The sequence below is a fragment of the Sceloporus undulatus genome, chromosome 2 (genome assembly GCF_019175285.1).
Source record: "Sceloporus undulatus isolate JIND9_A2432 ecotype Alabama chromosome 2, SceUnd_v1.1, whole genome shotgun sequence".
Lineage (NCBI taxonomy): Eukaryota > Metazoa > Chordata > Lepidosauria > Squamata > Phrynosomatidae > Sceloporus > Sceloporus undulatus.
In genome coordinates, this window is record NC_056523.1 from 192114984 (window position 1) to 192134533 (window position 19550).

General features: G+C 44.3%; 1 protein-coding gene across 3 annotated transcripts in view; it reads left to right on the forward strand.

Annotated features, from left to right (window-relative positions):
- PLXNB3 (plexin B3) overlaps positions 1-19550 on the forward strand; it is a 91382-nt gene that overhangs the window by 54199 nt on the left and 17633 nt on the right. For all 3 annotated transcript variants that reach the window (XM_042451041.1, XM_042451039.1, XM_042451040.1), the window contains 11 exons: positions 836-1028; positions 1118-1357; positions 3998-4159; positions 6797-6945; positions 7086-7186; positions 7784-8001; positions 9493-9671; positions 11906-11972; positions 17742-18063; positions 18499-18602; positions 19097-19184. In XM_042451041.1, the coding sequence (XP_042306975.1) occupies positions 836-1028; positions 1118-1357; positions 3998-4159; positions 6797-6945; positions 7086-7186; positions 7784-8001; positions 9493-9671; positions 11906-11972; positions 17742-18063; positions 18499-18602; positions 19097-19184 (1823 nt within the window). The remainder of the gene's footprint in view (positions 1-835; positions 1029-1117; positions 1358-3997; positions 4160-6796; positions 6946-7085; positions 7187-7783; positions 8002-9492; positions 9672-11905; positions 11973-17741; positions 18064-18498; positions 18603-19096; positions 19185-19550) is intronic.

The following is a 19550-nucleotide window of genomic DNA, read 5'->3' on the forward strand; positions in this document are numbered from 1 at the left end:
AAACAAATCATTAAAACATTTAAATATCAGAAAATAGCAGGTTGTTTTACTAAAAACATAAGATACATTTTATTATAATAAAAATTGTACAGTATTAAGGAATAACATCTTCCCAAGCTCACCAAGAATAAATGAGTTGTTATTTGAGGAGTTCACTTTATTTGTGATATTTTAAACATTATTTGCAATTATCAAGGAGTCAGACAAGGCTGCATTTTATCACGCTATTTGTTTAACTGTATTTTGAGTGTATCACACATAAAGCTGGATTTGACTCCAAGGAAGGAGGTGTAAAAACTGGGGGAAGGAACATCGACAATTTAAGATATGCAGTTGACATCACATTACTAACAAAAGAGCAAAGATTGGAACGACTACTGAAGAAAGTCAAGGAAGACAGTGCAAAGGCAGCCTTACAGTTGAACATTATGGCTGCATCCACCCTGCAGAAATAATCCAGGTTGACATCACTTTAATTGCCATGGTTCAATGCTATGGAATTCTGAGAAATGTAGTATATTGTGACACCAGAATTCTCTGACAGAGTGCAACCTTTATGGAGCCTATGCCTCCCATCAATTTGATATGGATGCTATGTCTCCCTTCCTCAAGCCAACGTCCTCAAGATGTGGCTTGCTGCAGGTCATACTCTGGCTGATATGGGGGTTACTGCAAGTTTTCAGTCCCACTGATCTAAAGAGCACCAACTTGAGGAAGGATGCTGTGGCATCTGTGTCAAAGTGATGGGTGGCCTATGAAACATCTGTTTCCATGATATAGTAATGGACCACTGCTGTTACCACTTTTCACCTTTCCGAATGACATCTTTTCCCAGAGGTGGACGGATCATCTACGTGGAGGGGACTAATTTGGATGTGGTGCAGCAGCCACTCATCAAAGCAGTCCTGGAGCCAGAGGAGGTGGAAAGCAAGCGTAAGAAAAGAGCGTGTGACACTTTACCAGGACCTAACATCCCTCTGACTCCTGCACCCCCACGCCCATGTGCTGAGGTGGGCGACTTGTTAGAGGTGAGTGCATGGGGTAGTTTTTGCCTTGAAAGGAGCAATTTAGGAAGGGCTTTTGCTCACTTTCTTACTTGCCTCTTGTCTTTTGACAGTGCTGGGAAACTTGTTGCACCAATTCCTCCACTCTCCTTCTCTGCCCATCACCAGCCGTACCATCTAACGCTCAGTTCCGGTCCCTTCTCTTTGAGCTGGATGGACTCCGTGTCCCTTTTAGCAATGCTAGTGGAGGCCAGGATTTTTCCTATCATCCCAATCCCAGTTTGCGCTGGCCTGGCCGGGATTCCACTGGGCGTCCATTTAGTCTCAAACCAGGCAATATCTTGGACATAGAGGTGAGTGACCAGTGGAGAAAGGTAAAAACATGATCATGTTGAGGTTGGTGAGGGTCTTGAAGTGCAGAATGTGATTTCCTAGGATGAAAAACCTTCCCTTTCTTCCTGACACAATGATTCTTGCTGGAACCTCCTTCCCCTCTGTCCACCTTCATTGCCCCTTTATATTTCCACACACGCAACCCCAAAAAATTATCCCACTGCCCCTCTGGATTTTTTGACAATAGAATCTGCTGGTGAGTCTGTTGTATATTGCATATTGCAATCTGCTAGTACAGTGGGCCCTCTGTATACATAGATTCTCCCATCCACAGCTTGGAAATGTTTTTAAAATATAAATTCCAAAAAGCAAATCTCTATTTTTCCATTTTATATAAGGGACCCCATTTTAAAATACGTACCGTTGTACTGAGCATCAATGAATTTTGGTACCCAGGGGTGGTAGTGGTTCTGGAACCAAACCCCAACAGATACAAAGGGCCTACTGTATGTTGAGTGAGAAAAGAGTGTTCCTTGGAAAAATAGCAACAATGTTGTTAATAGCTAAGGCTAATAAGGGAAATTCCTCTGGCCTCAATTCTTACAATCTTACCCTTACCTGTCATGTACCTGAAATTTTGAATAAGGCTTTATGAAAGAGATGAAGTGGGTTATAGTCCACAAAACCTTGTTCTCTAATAAATATATTAGACTTTAAAGTGCTCCCGGACTCCTTGCTGCCTCTGGACATTTTGACCTTTCATACCTCTTGGATTGGGTAACCCCACTATAGAACTCTTTCCTCCCCTCCCACACAAAATATATTGATGTCAGTATATGAGAGTTTATGGCTTATGTGGTTTATAAATATAGGAGAAAGGATATTGTTCTGTGAGGAGGAAACAAGGATGTTCTGCCATTCCCTGATGCAGCCTGCACTCTACTGATGACAGGTGCACTATCTACAAACCATTATGAGCATCATCACCATCTTTGAGCCTTGATTGATGGGGCAAAGGGAGAAAATGCCAGAAAATAATATTAACTAGGCTTTCTTGCTGCCTGGGAGTTGATCCAGAAAATATGTGCTCCTCTTTATACATACAGATAAAATCTGCTTTTAATTGCTATCCAACCAAAACAACAAACCTGTGCTGCAGTTACCAGGCTAGTAGAAGTTGAAATCCACAGCCTATTAGAATGCAGTTCAGCTGCTATTACTATTCAACCAGATGTTTTATCAGTCTTTTCTTTCTTATTGGAAAAGTTAGGGTTTTTTGGCATATAACTTCCAGAAACTCATAGGCAGCATAGCCACTGGAAATACTGGCTAGGAGATTCTGAGAGCTGTTGTTGTGGAAGGAATGTTTCCAAACTCTGTTTCCATATAGCTAGCATCCATGACACAGCAGAGCTAGGACATACAGGGCTGAAGCTCATTGCCATAGCTGTAGTGGAGTGTAGGTGAATGGATTTTTCCAGCAACAATAAATTGTTGTGATTTTTTCCTGTCAAGTAATATGAATATTTTCATATAACTTTGTCTTGAATGGGCAATTAAGAGACATTCCCTTTACAAAAAGACCTCCTTCTTTGGGGATTTAAAGCTTCTGCAAATGGTTGGTTGATTTGGATCTATAGAGCTGTCTGCATTCTTGGATGCCTCCCTGAGAGTATGGTTAGCACATGCCCTTCGTAATGTACCACTATACCTCTGGCTGGATGCCTAAATTCATCTTTATGGGCAACAAATTGTACAGGCTTAGTGTCATTTTCTGAACGATCAGCATATGGAGTTATTGCCTTGTTTTTGCTTGGTGTTTAAAGAACTTTTTCATTAAATGTCAACTCTTCACTTGAGTTTGAATTGGGATGAGGGGACAGTTGCCCAAATATTTCTATATGTTTTTTGTGGGTTTTTCGGACTATGTGGCCATGTTCTAGAAGAGTTTCTTCCTGACGTTTTGCCCGCATCTGAAGATGCCAGCCACAGATGCGGGCAAAACGTCAGGAAGATACTCTTCTAGAACCTGGCCACATAGCCCACAAAACCCACAAAAAACTATGGATGCTGGCCATGAAAGCTTTCGACTTCACATTTCTATATGTATTTGCCTTCAAATTGCCTGTCAACGTATGGTGAACTCATGCATTTCATAAGGATTATTTGGGGCAAGGAAAACTCAGGTGCTTTTGCCAGTTCCTTTCTCTGAAATATAGCCTACAGCACCTGTATTCGCTAGCTGTTTCTCATCCAAGTACTAACCAGAGCTGACCCTGTTTTGCTTCCAAGTTCAGACAGGATCTAGTGCATTTAGGGTATTTAGGGAGGTATACAAGTATACTGGTCTGTTTATTCATCAAGCACACTTGGTCAACCAGTAAAAACCAATCCCCCACTCCCGCCTGATGCTTGGTACTACCACTCCTAGAATCCCATATCTTTTTTTCTATTTGGCTGGACCTGATGGAGCTGAAAACCAAAACATATGGAAGGTATTAGACTGGTGGAAAGCTGTCTGATACTTAGAGTCCATAGTGTTCATTTGTGAGGGAAAGGGATTGAGGGTGATGTTACCCCACATCACATGCCTCATCTTCTGTGTTCCTACACTGCATTGCACCTGTGACTTTTTACTTTCCTTTCTGTGTGCCTGAAAGGGAGAAGGCTTGAACCTTGGCATCAGCAAGAACGAAGTGAGGGTCCTCATTGGCAACAGTGCCTGTATCATCAAGACTCTGACGCCTACCAATTTATACTGTGAGCCTCCTCTGCAGCCTCCGCAGCCACTCAATGCTTCTTCTCTGCTGCCAGAGTTCATGGTGAGTTCAGGAAGTAGGATGGTGGGAGCTGAGATGTAGGCTGCATTCAGGATCCCCAATTCCAGCCCACTTTGGGGAAAGGTTCTGACCCCTTTGATAAAGTTGGAAAGGCTCTTCCTGATAGCCCCAGATTCTGGCCCTAGATTCTCTTACTTAGGCTCATGACTTGCCTCAGGTGCAAAAACAATGATCACACCCTTGTAGTTTGCATAATGACAAATGTTTCTGTGGTCACAGTTGCTACTCCAGGTTAGATTTCCCACGCCACCCATAAAGCAGTAACCAAAACTGTAGTTCCATAGTATCCATATGATCTTGCTTTTTAAACTGTGACTTCCTTCCTGATAATTTTGTTTTATTGTTTTATGGTGGTTCTGAAGATCTCTTGGAGATTTGTGCAAATGAGAAGGTGTATCAAGGCAATGATAATTATTTGTTGTTGTTCTGTGCTGTCAACTCATTTATGACATATGGTTAGCCTAAGACAAAGCCCTCATTAGGTTTTCTTGGCAACATTTGTTCAAAGATAGTTTGCCATTGCCTTTCTCTGTGGCTGAGAGAATGTGACTTGCCCAGTGAGTTTCCATGGCAGAGCAGGGATTGAAACATTGGTCTCCCAGAGTCCTTGTCCAACATTATACCACACTGTCTCTCAATGATAATGATATAATGACAGTATGTTATTGTTTTGGTCTATATTATTATTGCCTTTAGTGCTGCTATTGAATTTGGTGGTGGTACCAAGAATTTTGATATCCCTACCCCGTCTGCTGCCAGAGAACTATAGTTCCCTGTGGACAGGGTGTGACTATTAAGCTGATTTATGTGGATAGAGTCAATATGCCCTTAGAGATAAAGATCTGTTTTACAGCCCTTTCAGTGCCTGTACTGTGAATGCAAAAGGGATTAAAGTGATAGTGAACTGAGTTGTGTGGTCCTGAATGTGCTTGGCTTTCTTTTCTTGCTCCGGGGCCAAATGCTCCCATGGATGTTTGTCATTAGCATGGCTAAATTTCAGCTAATGGTAGCGCTAGTGAACACTCCCTCTCACATGCTCATGCCATGTGTTTGTTTGAGATCAATGCCATGCTGCCATGCAAGTGAGCAAAATGAGGTGCAGGAGCTGAGTTATCACAGGGCTCCTTTCAAAAGTGGCAAAGGAGCTTTGCCTCCCAGCATCTCTTCCTCATTCCCAAACACCCCTTTAAAAATACTCATACAGGGCTCCCCCGGGTTACGAATTTAATTCGTTCCGCAGCGCCATTCGTAACCCGAAAAGCATTCGCAAGCCGAAGCTCCATAGGCGCTAATAGCGAAAGCCGCGATTTCGTGTGAAATAGCGCCGAAAAGCACCAAATTTTTTTTTGTAACCCGAAATAACCTTCGTAACCCGGAACAATTATTTTTAATGGATTTTTTTCGTAACCCGGAAATTTCGTAACGCGGCGCATTCGTATCCCGGGGTACCAGTGTATTTGTAACTCTGTGTGGGACTGGAGTCATTTTGAAAACTGAACTATTTTAAATTCATGGTGGGGAAAAGAAATCTTGCTTCTGGGATTGTTTCCCCTTTATGATTGTATAGTGCTGGCACTGTGTTGGAATCCTTGGCATGCCAGGCCCCAGCTCCAGCGCTGCCCATTGCTTATGCACATTAATCTGAGGGGTCTTTACTTGCTTTTTTGACAAAAACCCAAAACAGCATGGGGTAGTGGTTTGAGTATTGGACTGTGACTCTGGAGACCAGAATTAAATTCCCAGTTCAGTTATGAAACCACTGGGTGATCTTCAGCAAGTCACATGCTCTCAGCCTCAGGGACAGGAAATGGCAAACCTCCTCTGAACAAATCTTGCCACAAAAACCCCATGACAGAGTCGCCTTAGGGTTGCCATAAGTTGGAAATGACTTGAAGGCACAGAACACACACACACACAGATGTGTCCTTGATATTTTGGCAAGCAAGAGAAACTGGATGCAGAAATCAGGGGCTTGTCAAAAATCACTCCTACCTATTTTATCTGTTGTCACTTAATTCAGGAGTGGACATCAACCTGAGGTTTCTTGCACTTTTCATCCCTCCCTCTGTCACTCAAAATGCCTAATTTTTTTCATGGGTACAATCCACACCTAGCTGTCTTATGCTTAGGAGGGACCTCAGGAAATACAGTCAGCCCTTCATATCCACTGATTCTTTATTCAAGATTTAAGCATCGACAGCTTAAGAATATTTTTTAAAAATATAAATTCCAAAAATCAAACCTTGATTTTGCCATTAGATATAAGGGACACCATTTTACTGCACCATTGTATATAATAGGATTTGAGCATCCACAGATTTGGGTATCCATGGCGCACGCGTGTTTGTGTGTTGTGAAACCAAATTCTAGCAGACAGCAAAGGCTCACTGTAACCTGAAAGTCATGTCTGGTTTTTAAAAAGGTTCTCCTTGCACCCAAACAGCCTGTTTTAGAGGTAAGAGGATGATAGGCATCCCCATTCTCCGTAGAGGGTTCGTAGGGTGCCCCATAGATTTTTTTAGTATTTAATGGACCATACAACTCTGTTGTTTTCTGCCTTGGGTGACTATATCTGCTTCTTTAGAATCAGTCTTCCATACTCTGATGGTTGCTTTGCAGGTCCAGATGGGAAACTTACGCCTAGATCTTGGCCGAGTACGCTATGACACAGAGCCACCATCTCGTTTCCCCCCGGAAGCCCAGATTGGGCTGGGAGTGGGAGCAGCAGTACTAGCTTTTGTTGTGTTGCTGCTCATCCTGATGTACAGGTAATAACACAGAGTGATGATTTGAAGTGAGGTAGCAGGGAGAATATGTGTACAGAGGGAGGAAGTAGTCTTTCCCCTATCCTTGTTCCTGCAAAAACTGTATGATCTCTTTCCTCCCACCCCCTACACCCTCTGGGCAGACGGAAGAGCAAACAAGCATTGCGGGATTACAAAAAAGTGCTGGTGCAGCTTGAGAACATGGAGATCAGCGTTGGGGACCAGTGTCGCAAGGAGTTCACTGGTATGGAAGGGGAAGAGGAGCCCTGGGTGTGTTGGACTGAAGCCTTTATTATCCTCCAGTGGTATAGTTAGAGTTGTAGTCCAAAATCCATAAGTTCACCCAGCCCTGATGCAGAAGGAGCTCTTGGACTGCAGAAGCATATTTGCTGGTGTTGGAAGTAGCTATGCTTGACTAAGGGCGGGGGATACAGACTGGCAGAAAGAGGTGACGAGATGCTGCCCCTTTCTACCCCGGATGGGGACTGTGCCAACCAAATGGCATAGCTTCTGGGAGGCCTAAAAAGAACCCACTCCCAGCTGTTTGGATGCTGCACTGCATTGCACAGACATCATCATGGCGTGCCCCATCTGTATGGGGGCACGCCATGATGGTACCCAGGGTGCGCAGTATGGCTGCTGAGCATGTGAATGCTCAGCCCCCACACATCCCTAGTTTGGGCCGAGGCTAGCGCAAAGTGCCAGTCTGTACCTCAGATGGAGTGAATGTTTTTATTTGTCCGAATGGTTGGATGTTGCTCACTCACTCTGTTTTCCTTTTTCACTCCTGTGTTCTTCCTTGCTCACCCCCTCTCCCAACAACCCCTTTTGCTTGTTTCAGATCTCATGACGGAAATGACTGACCTGAGTGGGGAGTTGGAAGGCTTGGGGATCCCATTCCTGGACTACAACACCTACACCCAGCGTGTCTTCTTCCCGGCTCAGGGGGACGTGCCACTGCGGCGGGTGTTGGACCTGCCAGAGGGACGCCGTGCCACAGTGGAGCAGGGCCTGGGGCAGCTCTCCAATCTGCTGAATAGCAAAGTCTTCCTGCTGACGGTGGGCACTTTGGGTGGAGTGGTAGATTCTGGAAAGCAGCTGGGCTGGCAGATAGTCCGTTTGCTGCTCTTCTGCTGGAGGGGGTGGAGGTCATCCTTTATGTCAGAGGTAAAAGCCTCCAGCTGTTGCTGAACTGCAGTTGCCCTAGTCAGTATAGTCAATGATGAGAGATGATGGGACTTGCTGTCCAACATCATCTGGAGGGCCAATATATTTCCCACCCCTACTGTAATGGGATATGTTTGTCTATGTGCATGGAGTAGATTTCAGAGACATAGGCCTGTTAGTCTGGATCGGTATGCAAAGCATTCTTGTAGCATTTTAATTATTTATTTATTTAATTTATATCCCACCTTTCTCTCTGGAGGGAACCCAAGGAGGCTCACAAATACAATTCTAAAAACATATTAGAATAAAATAGAATTATTAGAATTAGAATAAAACAGTTAAAATCTCATCTAAAAAACAATATAAAATTCCAAAAACATTAAAATCTCACTAAAATCACTTCTGAGACTCAAAGGTACTACAAGATTCATTTCCGTACGTGTTTGGAGGTGAGACAGGTTGTTACATGGAGGTCAGCGCTGCACTTTTAAATTTTTAGGTACAGAAGGAGACAAAACACTTCAGATTGCTCACTGGCTTTAAGGAGGACAACAGTTTTGTATTATGGAGTACAGTAGTAGGAGGGGAAAGATAAATTCATAAACCTTATAGAGAAAAGAAAAGGTCTACCATTGAATGTCTTCTCTTGTATTTAAAAAAATGGTGGAGAGACAGGATGATGTAGTGGTCTGAGTGTTGGACTAGGACTTTGGAGACCAGGGTTTAAATCCCTGTTAGGCCATGTAAACCCACTCAGCCATGTAAACCCACAAGTCACACTCACTCAGTTTCAGAGGATGGCAGTGGCAAATCCCTCTGAAGAAACCTGCCAAGAAAACCCTATGATAGGTTTGCCTTAGGGTCACCATAAATCAAACATCACACGGAGGCATTTGGCACAACAACCAATGACACACAACCAATACCCAGCAGGGAGCAGCCATGGAGGACCCTTAGTCCTTCAGATTTTTTGGACTACAACATCTTGGGGTCTCTATAAACTGGAAATGACTTGAAGGCACACAACAACAACAAACAGTACTAACATGGGCTGTTCCTCAACACACCCTTGATTGTTGTGTATGAAGAACATGTGGTGCCCCAGATTATGTTGGACTGCAGTTCCTATCAGTCCTAGACAGCATGGCCAATGGCGAATGCTCCTAGAAATTGCAGTCTAACAACATCTTGGAGAGGTGTTCCACATCCCTTTCCTATGTGTGGTGTGTGTTAAGATGGGTTCTTTGAGAATGGTGGAGTAATTCACTTTCTGCCCCAAGTTATGTTTCTGGCCCTGAGAAAGGAGTGGCAATGAACAGGGGGCTCTAGTTTAGGACAGGGATCTTGGCAAAGGAGGTGACGCTTCTTTCTTGCCCTTCACAGTTAATCCGAACACTGGAAGCCCAGCCTACCTTCTCACAACGGGATCGATGTCATGCGGCATCACTCCTGTCATTGGCTCTTCACGGGCGCTTAGAATACCTGACAGACATCATGCAAACTCTGCTGAGTGACCTCGCTGCCCATTGTGTCTCCCGCAATCCTAAACTCATGCTCCGCAGGTAAGGCTTGGGATCACAGGTAGCTCTGTGCCAGTGATGAATGGAGCACAGTGAGGTTGACACTGAAGATGGAAGTGGGGAGAAAGAAATGAATATAAGGTGTCTCAAGTAGCCACTTATGCACCATAGTGCACATGTCTTCCCATTTCCTGGGGGCATCTATCTTAAGGGTTGCCAGCTGGCAAATATTTTTTCTTCCTGGCTAGAGTTTTCCCCTCTGGCTGGCTGCCAGACAGGAAAATGCAGTACCAGATAATGTGGATACTAGTGAGGTAGCTTTTGCTGATACCATGAGATGATTAAGATTTAACAGAGCCTCCCCGTGTTACCAAAATTGTTTTCAGTGTAAAAACCATCTTGTGTTACCAAAGTGCTCTTGATCTCAATCTCTCAGTGTCTCCTTCCTCACTCCTTCCATTTCTATGAAAGAAAGCAGTCTAATTTATTTGATATCTGTGAACAGAAACTCTTCTCATGAATTTAGATCAAACCCTGTTCAGAAGTGGTCTCTTAAAAAAACAAAAAACAAAAAAACCCGCAAGCAAACCCTGTCTTCACTTCATTTCTTTGGTAAAAGGGTTCTTTGTACCTGTAAAGGATCATTTTGCATAGTGTTCTAGAAACTTCAGTATCCATGTCATTCTAATGAAATGGCTTGCGTGTGTGTATTAAAACACAAATATTTCCTTGTACATACAACACTACAAATACTAAAAACGTTACATGGAAAACAAAAAGGAAATTTACCTACTTCTACCACTATATCTACAAAAGCTATACATTACTACCACTATACTAATTTATAAGGACCAGGGTTAACAGATTATTTCCAACTTTCCAGGTTGATATCATAAACTGTTCCTTTGATACCATAAACAGTTAATTCTACTTCCCCAATATCTTGTAGTTATTTTTTAAAACAATTAACTACATTTTGTACAGTAATATTGATTACAGTCTGCACTCCGTATCAATGTGGGTTCTGTTTTAGACTCCCACCCTTTGTACAAAATAACATTGGACTTCAAGTCCTATTGCTGTTAATGGCACACTGCCATTGATGATAATGGAGCGGGGTCATTTGCAGATGTTCCAGTCCACAGATGGCTAGCCTGCTTATATGGAGGGTTGACCGTATTAATAGATGACACACTTCTTAAGGGTATGATCAGTATTGTTCTGCAAATGTTAAAATATCTCTCCCCCTTTTTTTCAGTTGTCAATCACTAATTATTTTCCATTCATCTTTAAAAGACTCTGTAGTTCTTCTCTAATAAGATTAGTTAATTTATCAAATTCTGCAAATTCAGTAAGCTTTATAAGCTGTTCCTCTTGGGAAGGAATGACTGAGTCCTTCCAGTGCTGTGCATAGAACAATCTGGCTTTTGTTACCAAGTATTGTATGACTTTCCTTTTCTTCTTTTCCATTTGTTCTTTTAAAATTCCATGCAATCTATCTATCTGTCTGTCTGTCTGTCTGTCTGTCTGTCTGTCTATAATGTCTCAATTTAATTTTAATATTTTGAGTGTCTTCCATCACTTTATGTATTTGTGCCCATTTTTATTTTTAATTTTTTCCCCCTCTTTCATAGGTTCCCCATTTGTGATTTAAAAAATCCCTTCCATTTCCTGACATTTCCAACATAGGTTATAAATACCATTATACATCTTAGAAATATTTTCTGGAGTTCATTACCAACAATACATAACCTTGTAAACATTTCTTTTAGATCATAACTCAAAGTAAATTTCAACATATTTTACCATTGGTCCATTTGTATATTATGACCAATATTTTGTATCCATTTCAGCATGCACTCTTTTATTTGTTCACCTTCCATCTCAATTTTTAAGAGCATTTATTTTGACTGTTAAGTGATCATCTTTAAAAAGTAATTATGTTTCAAATTATAATCTGGTGGTCTCAAAACCATACAATTTCGTATCCTTTTTAAATTGCTCCAACAGTTGCCTATAGAAATACTGTTATTCTATACTCCTTATGCGTCAGATTCTGAAATGACTCTAGTTGACCTCATGATTCACTCTGTAGAATGGAGCTTGAAAATCAAAAGTTCAGGCCTGCAGGCAGTTCATATTTTGCGAGACCATGTGAGCCATTGGTTATAATGGAGTTATAGGGAGAAAGCGAGCTCTGGGTGAAAGCCTTGGTTTAAGGGATTGGAGCATAATCATTGGAACAACTGTGTTTATGCTCCACAACTTTTTTACAGGACAGAAACCATGGTGGAGAAACTGCTGACCAACTGGATGTCCATTTGTCTCTACTCCTATCTCAGGGTAAGCTGTGCCACATCTCTGGAGTTGTAGTCCTACTTTTCCCAGTCTTTCACTCTAGACATATGTCTTTCCAAAGTCTTATACAGGTTGACTCTCCTTTAACTGGAATTCCAAAATCTGAAATATTCCAAAAAACATTTTAAATGGGTGGCCGAGATAGTGACACCTTTGCTTTCTGATGGTTCAGTGTACACAAACTTTGCTTCATGCACAAAATTAATGAAAATATTGTATAAAATTACCTTCAGGGTATGTGCATAAGGTGTATATGAAACATAAATGCATTTTGTGTTTAGACTTGGGTCCCATCTCCCAGGTATATTCTAAATACCTATTTAGAATATAGGTATAGTAAACCCCAAAATACACTTGGTCCTAAGCGTTTTGGATAAGGGAGACTCAACCTGTATCTTAATATGTTGTTGTTGTGTGCCTTCAAGTCATTTCTGATTTATGGTGACCCTAAAGTGAACCTATCATGGGGTTTTCTTGGCACGTTTCTTCACAGGAGGTTTGCCATCCTCTGAGGCTGAGAGAGTGTGATTTGCCCATGGTCACCCAGTGGTTTACATGGCTGAGCAAGGATTTGAACTGCTACGCCATGCTGGCTGTCTTATCTTAATACATAAATAAATATAAATCAATGACCAGGTGGGAAATAGGTAATCCTTCAGATGTTGGATTACAGCCATGGTTGCAGGGGAAGTTGGAAGTTGTAGTCTAGCACTCTCTGAGGATTGACTTTTCTCCTATCCCCTTGCCAGGGATAGATAAATAATAAATAAATAAAAATTTTATTTTTATACCGCCCTTCCGAAGATCAGGGCGGTTAACAACATAATAAAACACAACATGTACATTAAACATCAATAGTTAAAAACAGATACACAAACCAGAATAAAACCCCCGTAGCCAGTCCTCTTTGCCACAGAAGAGGAAGGGAGGCCCACTGGACTTTAGTCGGGGAATGCACACTGAAATAGAAAGGTTTTGAGATCCTTTCTAAATTGGGCCAGGGAGGTGGCCGAGCGGAGCTCTATGGGCAGCGTGTTCCAAAGGGCCGGGGCGGCGATGGAAAATGTCTTCCTCACAGTGGAGGTCAACCTAGCCCCTGGCACCCTAAGTAATTGCTGCCCAGATGTTCTGAGGGTGCGGGGCAGAATGTACGGGGAGAGGCGGTCCTTCAGGTATCCTGGGCCCAAGCCATTAAGGGCTTTATAGGTCATCATCAACACCTTATATTGTGCCCGGAAGCGAATAGGCAGCCAGTGCAGGTCTTTAAGCACCGGTGTAATATGGCTGGCCCTGGAAGTTCCAGGGACCAGCCTGGCTGCCATATTCTGTACCATTTGTAGCTTCTGGGTTTGGTATAAGGGTTGCCCCATGTAGAGTGCATTGCAGAAATCCAATCTCGAGGTTACCAGAGCGTGTACTACCGTTTCAAGGTCCCTCTGGGCCAGGTATGGGCGCAGCTGGCGAATAAGCCGAAGCTGATAACAGGTGTTCTTGACCGTCGCATTCACCTGAGCAGTCAGGTGAAGTGACGAGCCAAGAAGCACCCCCAGACTGCGCACAGAGTCCTTCACAGGAAGCGTGACCCCGTTCAGGACAGGTGGAACTACCGCCATTCCTGGACCAGGGGAACCTATCGCAAGTACCTCCGTTTTCTCTGGATTCAGCTTGAGTCGGTTTTCCCTCATCCAGCCTATTACTGACTCCAGGCACGCCACGAGAGGAGAGACACCATCCTCGGTCACTGCATCAGTCGGAGACATAGAGAAAATTATTTGGGTGTCATCAGCGTACTGATAACCCCGCGCCCCATGTCTCCGGATGATCTCTCCCAGCGGTTTCATGTAAATGTTAAATAGCATGGGAGACAGAATGGCCCCTTGAGGGACCCCAGTTATAAGGGCCCTCTCATCGGAGCACACGTCTCCCAGCTGCACCATCTGGGACCTCCCAGAGAGGTAGGACCGGAACCACTGGAGCGCAGTGCCCCCGATTCCCACCTCTGCCAGGCGCCCCAGAAGGATACCATGGTCTATGGTATCGAAAGCTGCTGAGATGTCCAAGAGCACCAACAGGGACACGCTTCCCCTGTCGATGCCCAGACGGAGATCGTCGACCAAGGCGACCATGGCCGTCTCAACCCCGTAACCCGCCCGGAAGCCAGTTTGAAATGGGTCTAGATAATCCGTTTCATCCAAGACCGCCTGAAGCTGGATTGCAACCGCCCTCTCGATCACCTTCCCCAAAAATGGTAGCAGCGAAACTGGCCGATAATTGTTATGTACCAGGGGGTCGAGGGAGGGCTTTTTTAATAGAGGTTTCACAATGGCCAATTTTAAATCAGATGGAAATTGCCCTTCCCTCAAAGATGTATTAATAATCCGGCGTAACAATAAAGTTACCGCCGGTCCCCCCTGGGCCGCTAACCATGAGGGACAGGGATCGAGAGAGCAAGTTATCTTCCGAACACTTCCGAGGATCTTGTCCACATCATCGGTACTTACCAACTCAAATCGATCCAGTTTAATGGAGTCCACGGAGGCTCTGGACGCCTCTACCCTAGGTTCTGCTTGAATGTCGGCGTTAAGACCTTAAGACCTTCGCTTATGCGAGAGGTTTTATCCGCGAAGAAGTTATTAAATAGGTCGCAGCAGGCCTTAGAAGGTTCAAGGATCTGGTTCGGGGCAGGAGGGAGCTGAGTCAGCTCCCTGACCACCCTGAACAACTCTGCTGAACGCGACTCCACGGACGCGACACGAGCACCATAGAACGAGTTCTTAGCTGCTCGTATCGCCTCTCCATAGTCCTCTAACAGTTGGTCTAGGAGAGCCTTGTCGTCTAAGCGAAGGTGTTTCCGCCAACGGCACTCTAGCCGTCGCAGTTCCCGCTTCCTTGCCCGGAGGTCTTCCGTATACCAGGGCTTACGCTTGGAAGCGGGCCTGAGAGGGCGCTTGGGAGCGATACTGTGTATAGCCCTAGAGAGACCGGTATTCCAGATACCGGTGAGGGCATCAACAGAATCGCCGTCACTTCCAACCATGTGCCCCTCTAAAGCTTCCTGGAACCTTTTGGGTTCCATCAGCCTTCGAGGGTGGACCATCCTAACAGGTCCGCCACCCCCGGGGGGGATCTGGGTAGAGACCTTGATTTTTGCCTCCACCAGGAAATGATCCGTCCATGACAGGGGGGAAATGTTAGTTATTTCCGCCCACGGATTTTCCGCATCCGAACAGAAGACCAAATCAAGAGTATTACCCGCACAATGCATAGGACCCACTATCAGCTGGGACAGGCCCATGGCCGCCATGGTATCCATGAATTCCCGAGCCGCACTGGGTGGAACATAGCTGGCCGTGAGGGAGATGTTGAAGTCACCCAGGACAAGTAGCCTGGGCGTCTCCAACATCAGTTCAGCGACCAGCTGTGTCAGCTCGTTAAGGGAGTCCGCTAGCGCACAGGGTGGCCGATACACTAACAGAATCCCTAGACTGTCCCTAGCTTTTAGGGTCAGGTAAATACACTCGATATAGGACGTCTGTCGGATGTGGTTCCTGGTGAGGGACAAGGTGTTCCTATGTATCAAGGCCACACCCCCCCCCCTGCCCACCTAACCTGGGCTGGTCCTTCACCGAGAACCCAGCAGGCAGGGCCTGAGCCCACACAGCGTCTCCTTCAGGCTTAAGCCAGGTCTCGGTAATGCAAGCCAGGTCGCAATTACTGTCCTCCAGCAAGTCATGGAGGATGTGGGTCTTGTTGTTGATCGACCTGGCATTGCACAGGAGCAGCGACAGGGTTTGTGGCACGGTTGGAGTGACCCTCAGGTCCCTTTGGTTGGGAGGGGGGACAGGAAGGGGAGATAGATATGATGCATCGATCTCTCCTTCCCCTGGAACGCAAGTCCCTTCTCCCACCGCCATACCTCCCCCTGCCCCACACTACCTCAATGGGAGCTCCTGATAGAACCACAGGTTTTCTGTATGTGGGCTAGGGGTACAACTTGCCATTGTGTTTCTGGAAATAAAGTAAAATTCTAGTCCTCAGGAATTCTGATTGCCAGGATGTTGGAGTAGATGGCCCTTGGGAATGCTTCCAGCTCTGGTTTCTGTGATTCTGGATCTTGTGTTCTATGTCTTAGGTCAGGAAGGCAGCAGGCAAAGTGGAAGCCTGGTTGATATAAAAACCAAGGTGCAGGAGAGGGACCAGGAACAAGTCTAAACCTGCACACTTTGAGTGGCTTAAGCTAATGTTGTAATGTTGCCACTGTTTACTATTTCTGCTTAATCCTAAAACTTGTAGAATCTCAAAAGAGGTACCTTTTAAACAAATTCCTTTTTGTCCACATTTGTGCCAGCCATGGCTGGTCTCAAAAAATGTTGGAGCTCACAGTGAAAAAAAATCCTAACAGCACTCCTATCCAGACACACCTTCATTTAGAATAAGGGAGAGCCTGCATAGTGTAGTGATTCGAATGTTGGATTAGGACTCGGAAGACCAGGGTTCAAATCCCAGCTCAGCCATGAAACCCATTGGGTGACTTTGGCAAGTTACATTCTCTCAGCCTCAGAGGATAATGACAAAGAAATGTGCCAAGAAAACCCCATGGTAGGCTCACCTTAGGATTGCCATAAGTCAGAAACAACTTGAAGGCACACAATAACAACCCACTGTATGCAAGTGGACATTTACATCGTTCTTGTCCGTTCTCCAAAGGAGCTTGAATAAGCATGTGTGGGATTTTTCCACTCCCCTTTTCATTCTCACAACATTCTCTTGTGTGGTAGGTCAAGCTGGGAGAGAACAGCTCACTCAAAGTCACTCAAAGTTTGCAACTAAAATGTTGTGTTGAACGGGAAATCTTAATCTGGGTCCTAGTAGGCTTATGCAGAACTTCCTAGTGGGTTGTTTTTCTGTGGTTCACACCTGTCTGTCTCTTAATCTGGTGCCCAGAAACCCTTTTACATGAATGGCTGCATCACCACAGTTCGTGCTAGGGCTGGTTCCATTGCTAGCCAAGCTGTTGACGCTGTGTCTTTGTGCCCAATTTGTCAGCCTTTGCTGCTGTGGTCTCTAAGATTCACATCCCACTCCACCTCTTTCCTTCGCTTTGGCTGTTTTTATTCTCTTGTTTCTTTTGGTGAACCCACCCACTTCCAGGTAGCCAAAGGAAATTTAGGAGGAAAAAAAGTATTCCCTCTGCAAGTAGCTGCAAATGCCTGCTCAGCTGTCTTTAGATGCTTGATGTTCACTACCACATCCCCCATTTCCAACAACTGCTGCAATCAAACTGATGGTGTTTAGAATAAACGCAGGGCTGCATTTATCCTAAAAAGAACTAGAATGCAAATTAGGTGTCATCATAATGCTGCTCAAAGAAAAGTGGGATGGTGCAACTTGTATCAATTATGCAAATTAAGCACATTTGCATTATGCTTATTTTATATACTGTATTCTGTTTCTGCTAGGCATGCAAATAGACTGAGGAACAGACAGAAGCATGACTGGATTGGGTCCTGAGCCTTCCTTCCACATGACAGTGGGGGGTTCTTTACCACTACAGATGCCGCACACATAGCTCTGTGCTCCAATGGAGTGGGATGGCTAGAATAGGGCCTCAGGAGAAATCGCCTTGGTGGGCTGCTACTTCTGCCTCATTGATGTGCCACTGGAGGCATTTGCCTCACTATGTCTAATGGTAGGATTTGTTATCCATGCAAACCCAGGCTTCATTATCATCCCTCTCTCTTTCTCTCTCTGAAGGAAGTGGCAGGGGAGCCCCTGTACATGCTTTTCCGGGCCATCAAGTACCAGGTGGACAAGGGACCAGTGGATGCGGTGTCTGGCAAAGCCAAAAGGACATTGAATGATGGCCGGCTCCTGCGTGAAGATGTGGAATATCGGCCTCTCACCCTGACTGTCCTGGTGCGAGGGGCTGGTCCTGGTGGTGGGTCTGAGACCCAGCGCATCCCAGCCCGGGTCCTTGACACAGACACTATCACCCAGGTGAAGGAGAAGATCTTGGATCAGGTCTATAAGGGTGTGCCTTTCTCCCAGCGCCCCTCGGTACACTCCCTTGACCTAGGTAAGACCCTCTTCCCTGCAGACCCTCTCACTATGGGCCAGGAGATCCTGCTGTAGATAATGATCAATGTTTCTTGAACAGCTAGGACTCATTCTGTTCTGCAGATTTTTTTTATCTTTGGCCTTTTAATGGATCTGTTTTAAAAGGTTTCAGTTATATGTATTGTTTAATTGCATCTTAATAATGACTTTTTAATATGTTTTCTATCTCTCTTTTTGTAACTGTTTTTAATTAGTTTTATTTTAACTTTTGTAAGCATTGGGGAAGAGGCAAGATATAAATGAAATTTGATCATAGTGCATGATGGTGATGATGATGATGTTTTGAGGGAGTTCATTATTCAAGTGTGCCTTGGGGGCTTTCTGTAGAGAATGGGGAATGGAGTATAGGATGACAAAATAGGAAGAACTCACCTGCCATTCTTTTCTTCCTCAGAGTGGCGGTCAGGCGTTGCTGGGCACCTGACCCTTTCTGATGAGGATCTGACATCCGTCACTCAGAATCAGTGGAAGAGACTCAACACACTACAACATTACAAGGTCTGGGATCAGGTGGATATGAGTGGGTGGGGGAAAGGATGAAGAGAACAGAGATATGGTTTGTTTGATTGGGGAACATTAAGGAATGTCCCTGCTATTGAGTAGAGTAATGTAGCTGGCTTGGGTAGCAAATTTTGGGTCTGTAATGCCAAAGCGTTACTGTTCTTCTCATTCTTCTTCTTAAGTATATACCTTGGCAGGTTTGTATGTACTTGTCACGTAGAGTTTGGGAGCTGGGAGCACCATTTTCTGCTCTGCCCCATGCAGTAAAATGTCTTGTGCTAGCCCTGGTTATGATAGAGGTTTTCCAAGTTTTGTATCTGCCAAGAGTTTGGTATGTTAATGAAACCTTTTATTTTTCCCTTCCCAACTATATTATAGGACAGAAAGACTGTTTTTTGTTCTCCCACTGAAAGAGTTTCTTTTCAGTTTGGACATACATGTGTGTGTTGTTTAAAGGCTTATTTGCTTCCTTCCACTTCTTTTCCTTCCAGGTTCCTGATGGCGCCACAGTTGGTCTCATCCCTCGTCTTCACAATGACATCTCCCAAGGCACAGGGCAGAATTTCTTCTCTGGAGAAAGTGAGCATTGCTGTCCTTCCTGCCTTCGAGCATCTTCCTGTTTCTCTTTTCTCTGCTTCTTAGCCTTCCCTCAACATAGTACTCTCCATTTGTGCTGAACTACTGCTTCATCCTCAGTTAGTGGTCTGATTGTAGGTTGGGACTGGGAATCTCCATCATTCCAATTCTAGATTAAGGTTTGGGGGATCCAGTGTACGTTTGTAATAATTGGAGATGTCTTTAATTATCTGTGTTATACAGTAATTAAAATGTTCCAGGATAGGAGACTATAAAATCATACACTTCTAGATTAACAGTTTTGATGTTCTATTACATTATACATTTCTTCATTTTCATCCCCCTTTTCTTTTTTTGGATGGTGCTAAT